The sequence below is a fragment of the Salvelinus namaycush genome, chromosome 3 (genome assembly GCF_016432855.1).
Source record: "Salvelinus namaycush isolate Seneca chromosome 3, SaNama_1.0, whole genome shotgun sequence".
In the NCBI taxonomy this organism is placed as follows: domain Eukaryota; kingdom Metazoa; phylum Chordata; class Actinopteri; order Salmoniformes; family Salmonidae; genus Salvelinus; species Salvelinus namaycush.
In genome coordinates, this window is record NC_052309.1 from 32,704,046 (window position 1) to 32,710,364 (window position 6,319).

General features: G+C 43.8%; 1 protein-coding gene across 2 annotated transcripts; it reads right to left on the reverse strand.

Annotated features, from left to right (window-relative positions):
• Positions 1-503: 503 nt before the first annotated feature.
• On the reverse strand, positions 504-3,305 carry LOC120044329 (microfibrillar-associated protein 3-like). 2 transcript variants are annotated; one of them, XM_038988944.1, is made up of 3 exons: positions 3,217-3,305; positions 1,852-2,202; positions 504-1,729 (listed from the first exon to the last, which is right to left on the reverse strand). In XM_038988944.1, exons 2-3 carry the CDS (start codon positions 2,129-2,131, stop codon positions 948-950), a joined length of 1,062 nt encoding a protein of 353 aa, XP_038844872.1. In that variant the 5' UTR covers positions 2,132-2,202; positions 3,217-3,305; the 3' UTR covers positions 504-947. The 2 variants fall into 2 exon arrangements, with proteins under 2 accessions (XP_038844872.1, XP_038844873.1); XM_038988945.1 differs by lacking the exon at positions 3,217-3,305 and adding an exon at positions 3,009-3,206.
• Positions 3,306-6,319: the final 3,014 nt, after the last annotated feature.

Here is a 6,319-nt window from a genome sequence, read left to right on the forward strand (position 1 = left end):
AGCCATTTTGGGTTTACTACCTTTTTATTTGGGCATTTTTATTGTTCAGAAATGTGGTGGGCACTCTCTTCGTTCGCTGGACTTTATCCTGCTAACTGTTCCAAATGTCCGAACTGAATTTGGTAAAAGGGCTTTTATGTACTCTGCGCCATCGTCTTGGAACACCTTACAAAATAATTTTAAACTGGAAGAACTTGTCCCGATTGGTATTTTTAAATCACTGATGAATGATCTTGAGACTGATTCCCTGACCTGTCAATGTTTTTAATTTGCTGTTTTTGATTTTGTTATACTCTTGTGAATTCAATGGTTTTTACTAGATTACTTGTAGTTTTTCATGTGTCTGTCTGTAATTTTTGTAATGACTTGGTGCTGCCTATCTTGGCCAGGACGCTCTTGAAAAAGAGATTTTAAATCTCAATGAGCCCTTCCTGGTTAAATAAAGGTTAAATAAATTAAAAAATTAGTATCACTGCTCTTTATTAAGCTTTACATATCGGCCTCAAGGCCTTCGTCAGAGCTTTTTGAAGGCTGATACGTAAAGCTTAATAAAGAGCAGTGACACTAGCAAGAGCAGTGTGCAGGTTTCTTCTTTTTTATCATTTGTTAAGATACAAGCAAACAACCAAATCAAGCCTTCCTTTAAACTGAGGCAAGTAGTGAAGTAAATAAAGATGTCAGAAACCGAACAATCCTCTCATCACTTCCCACCATAGTTATCAAATACCACTGCTATCAGGTAGGGAAGTAACCACAAGGCCTATCTCATCTCTGAAACATTTTTCGGTTTCATCCAGTGTATTTTCTCTATGAAATAGAGGCAGTAGCATACTATACACAAAATACCTCTCAACTCCCACCATCTGTGGTTGCCATCTGAGCAGCCCTTTGATTTTGACCTCTCAACTAACTGGAAAATATTAGTTGTAAAGACCTGACTGGCACGACTAAATGCGACTTTCATAAGCCACACTCCCACTGGAGCATGGACCCAGCATGGGTACAGACACCTCATCCCCTTCAGCCCACTTCTCATTCTCACACTTGGACATAGGGTGGACAGACACTTCAATGTCCAGGCTGTTTTCAATGGTACCATCAACACCATCACCATCCTCTCTGCCGTGTGCTGCTGGGCCCTGCTGCTCCGCTGACATCTGGACCTCACAGGTTTGACCTCTCCCCTCTGGGTTGGCTGGCTCTATAGCTTTCTGGAGGCTTGTCGCCCCCACCGAGGTGTGCACCGTCTCCATAATCTCCTCCACAAAGGCCCTGCAACTGAGGATGGTCTGGGGAAGTGGCACGCTGCGGGCCAGCTCCTCCATGTGGCGGGCAAACTCCATGGTCTTGAGCTGGGTGACCTTGGCCCACTCCATAGTCTTGGCTGAGGTGATGATGGGGATGCGCTTGGCTATCTCGTAGGCCTTCTGGAGCTTCTCAGCTCCCTCGGTGCGGAAGAACTCGTTGATGGCCTTCTCCGTCTTCTTCAGATGACTGCTGACCATGCAGAGGCGCGTAACATTGAGGATCATGGTGATGGTGAAGGCGATGAGACACACGATGACGTAGTACAGGCCCAGGCCGCTGTGGACGTAGGCCACCCGTAAGGTGATGGTGTAGTTGGAGGTCCCTGCCGAGCTGGAGGCTATGCAGGTGTACCGGCCTCGGTCTTCAAAACTGACCGTTGTAATATTTAAAACGCCCATGTCCTGAATAAGCCATTTCCCACCTTTCGGAAAGAAATCAAAAGTTAGTTAAACGTGCTTTTAATAATACAATGTAAACCAATTAATCAGATGTTGTAAAGGTTTCAGGTAACTAGAAGTTGATAGAGTTGGCTGTATGTATTACCTCCCTCTTCCGCATTCAGAACGTGCCCTTTGGAATTGTACCACTGAATGTCATCTGGCTTTCCAGTGACATTGCACTCAATCAGAGTGCTGGCTCCCTCTTTTACTACGATATCCCGGAGAGTAGGTAAACTGGCAAGGTGGTGGATGGATACCAGAGAACGGTTCTGTGTTCCATCTTTAGTGATCTCTTCTGCATGTCCAGAGGCAAAGAGTAGTGTGAAGACCATGCACGCACACTTTGTAATCAGTGTGTAACTGTGTGCTTGTGTATGTGACATGTTGGGGAGCAGTTCTTCAGTTCACTATCTTCAGTTCACATCAAGGGAAAGTTCTCTAAAACCTGTAGAACCTGGAGTGGGAGGAGGGGGAGGGGGGTGAACAGGTGGCGAGGTAAAAGCTATTGCAGCTAGTCAACATTTCAATCACAGCCAACCAAAAATATATATATACACTGAGTATACAAAACATTAGGACACCTGCTCTTTCCGTGACAACCTGACCAGGTGAAAGCTATGATCACTTATCGATGTCACTTGTTAAATCCACTTCAATCAGTGTAGATGGAGGGGTGGAGACAGATTAAATAAGGATTTTTAAGCCTTGAGACAATTAATAAATATGTATGGGTGCCATTGTAACAGTTTAACTTTATGGCGTCCCCTCGCCCCGACCCAGGCGCGAACCAGGGACCCTCTGCACACATCAACAACAGTCACCCACGAAGCATCGCTCCACAAAGGCCGCGGCCGGGTCAACAGCATCAATGTAACAGCATCAATGTAACAGTATAACTTTACGTCCGTCCCCTCGCCCCGACCCGGGCGCGAACCAGGGACCCTCTGCACACATCAACAACAGTCACCCATCGCTCCACAAAGGCCGTTCCAAGGGGAAACACTACTTCAAGGGCTCAGAGCAAGTGACGTCACCGATTGAAAGGCTATTAGCGCGCACCACCGCTAACTAGCTAGCCATTTCACATCCATTACACCATTCAGAGGGTGAAAGGGCAAGACAAAATATTTAAGTGCCTTTGTTTGGTATACTTAGTGTAGTTGATCTACATCATAGCCAATTGTGGATCATAAATGTTTAAAAACAGTGCAAGAAAATAAAACGAGCAACTATGCATAAAGTAATCAACAACTATGATACCTGTAGTAAGGTACGTCAGCAGGTAGCTAACTAGCTAGCAAATGTCAGCTACACCTGTTGTTCAGTTAGCAAGCAGAAATGCCCTGATGGAGAATAATAACAGAACACTAGATGCCACAAAACATCTTAGATAAAATAATAAAAGTCATAACTACAGCAGCCAACAAAAATAAAATGAATAATAGCCTTAGATTCGTTCTTTATCTACCTTCATGCACACAAATAGCAGCAACTGGTGACTTCCGCATTCAGCAGTGGGCGTGGTCAGAATCTGAAGAAACCAACGTTGTGCCAAAGATGTTCTCGTCCATCTGTGGTTGCGTTCTCTTCTTCGATGAGGTTTAACGGCGGTTGGCATACATTAAATGTTGCCTTTACTGCCATCTATTAGACTGGAGTACAACTCCCTTATACTTTGCTTGAACAAAATAAATAAACAAATACCCTACCATCTTACACTACACTCCCCAAAAAATAAACCCCTATAATAATAAAAAAGTAACACCACCCGCTATTTAAATCTATTTAGTCCTACCTCAGGCCAACAACCCGAACCTGGGACACCACCACAACAACCTGGGACACCACCCAAATACCTCTCTGCAGCTGCCACCACAACAATTTTCTATGACAACTTCTGGAAACCTCAACCTGCCTCTCTTGCACCGGACATTTCTGATCCCCAGCCCCGTGGGCACCCTTACAATTAACACCTACCACAACTTTCCCCAATACTACACATTCCTTTGTCTCATGCCCTTCTGCACACCTAGGAACATCCCTCATACACACTGCTGCCACAAGCCTATAAGTTTGACACCTGTAACAATGTAATGTATTTGACAAAAAAGCTCGTACAGGATAACTTATATATCCTAACATCACTTTGTCGGGCAAAGACTCAACATCAAAACTCAAAAGAACAAACAATGACTGTTTCACCACTCACACCACCCTGTCTGTGCCGCACCAAACGACTAGCATCACAAACACTGGGAATCTTCCCCTTCAGTTGGTCAACTTTTACTGCTACCCAGTAATCACTCCTTTCAATGGCACCCTTTTCTTGAGAGTAAAACCATTCACAACTCTTGTCCCCATTCATTTAACATGGATCGCCTGCTCCCTCTGACCAGCAGAAACACAAACAATTATCACAAGACCACGTCTAGTTACCCTCACCAATTCCACAGCCCCCAACTATGTTTTCACCCACCCTGAAACCACAAATGGATCAGCCAAAAGGCAGGGGTCCACTTTTTCCAAAAACTTCACTACTACTGTCACAGACTCATCTTTATCCTGACCCTCGGTGCAAGGCTCGGGCTCCAAGAACTTCACCACACCTACCACCTCAGATACTTTGCCCTCATTCACTTAAATTTCTCCTCCTGTATTTAGCTCACTCTGCTTACAGTTTCTACCATTCTTCTTTAACAAACCATCTCCTTTTCCCCCGCCATTTTTAACCGACTGAAGCTCACCCTCTTCCTCCCTTCCTCTCTCTCTCTCTCTCTCTCTCTCTCTCTTAGACCTCCTCTGCCTCTCTTTTTCCCTCCATTCCTCCTCCGTATTCCAAGTACACATCTCCTTATGATAATACTGCACTTCTCCTAACATACATCTTGTTCTTACCTTCTCAAGGGATGCCATTTAACCAGTTGTCACAATCTCCATACAATCAGCACTGTATCTCTCTCCAGCAATAATCTTCTTCTTCTTTAAGTTTTATTGGTGAATCACAACCAACCGACAGGTGCATACACCACCACCTACTGTACTGGAGTGTGAGGCCAGTCATGACCTATCTACAGTGTATTCTCTTAACTAACCCTAAATAAATAATTCCCTACAAACCTCAGAACTCCCATCACCCCCACCCAAAATACCACCCACTCCCATTCCGTCCAACCTCTCTGACTCCTTTCTACGTCTCCCATTCCCATTCCGTCCAACCTGTCCCTTTCTACGTCATACATTTCACAAAATAATAATACATGTTCAACCATTACACATTCCAGTACCATGTTTCCCTATCAATTTCAAAGATAAATTAAATCCGGTAAATCCTAATCTCATCCTACACAACATAACCTCCTCCCTTCTGTTCCCATTATATGCCACTATCTCCCGTACAGATTTCCTTATACTGTAAAAATGTCTGCACCTACTTCTTTCATCCCATTGTCTCCGCTAGCAATCTAACCAATTTCCCAAATCAATTTCCCCTCTACCCAACTACAACTATATATCCACAATATCATTTTCACTGCTCTTTTTGCTATTATATCTACTGTATCATTTCCATAAACACCTGTATGAGCCAGAATCCAACATAACTGAATTTCAATACCATTTCTTTGTAACCCCAACAACAGCATCATTATTTCTAACCATAAATCCTCACATTCTGACTTTCCAGATCTTAAACTACACAAAATTAATGCAGTCCGAACATATTACTACTCTTCTTGGTTGCACCTCCTCTATCCAACAATTATCGCTACCATTTCTGTTGAATATACAGATAAATAATTTGTTATTCTCTTGCATAGATTCTTCACATCACTGTTTATTTTCTTCTATCAGGCTAAGATAAACATGTGGTCTTGTATAAAACCACAGTGGCACATTTCCTATTGTCACAAATGGCCCTATAACAATATCTCCATATTCATCCATATTCATCAACCCTTTTTCCAATCTCTGGGCCAAAACCACTCTTTTGATATTGTTCATATTCCCAGCAGTCTTCCAATACTATCAGTGTAGGATGATCTACCTTACTACACTACATTCTTGCCCAGTATGCCAAGGCTAGCTTAACTATTCTAAGGGATAGCGGCCTTTCCCCAGTATTTACTTGCACATCATGAGTGCCTTCACTTGCATCTTATCAAGGCGCAACAGTGATGTCACCGGCTTCATCAATAAGTACATCGATGACGTTGTCCCCACAGTGACCATAAGTACATATCCCAACCAGAAGCCATGGATTACAGGCAACATCCACACTGAGCTAAAGGGTAGAGCTGCCCCTTTAGACGAAACATCAAACAGGCAAATCGACAATACAGGACTAAGATGGAATCCTACTACACCGGCTCCGACGCTCGTCAGATGTGGCAAGGCTTGCAAACTATTACGGACTACAAAGGGAAGCCCAGCCATGAGGACCCCAGTGACAAGCCTCCCAGACGAGCTAAACAACTTCTATGTGCGCTTCGAGGCAAGTAACACTGAAACATGCATGTGAGCACCAGCTGTTCCGGACAACTGTGTGATCACGCTCGCTGTAGCTGATATGAGTA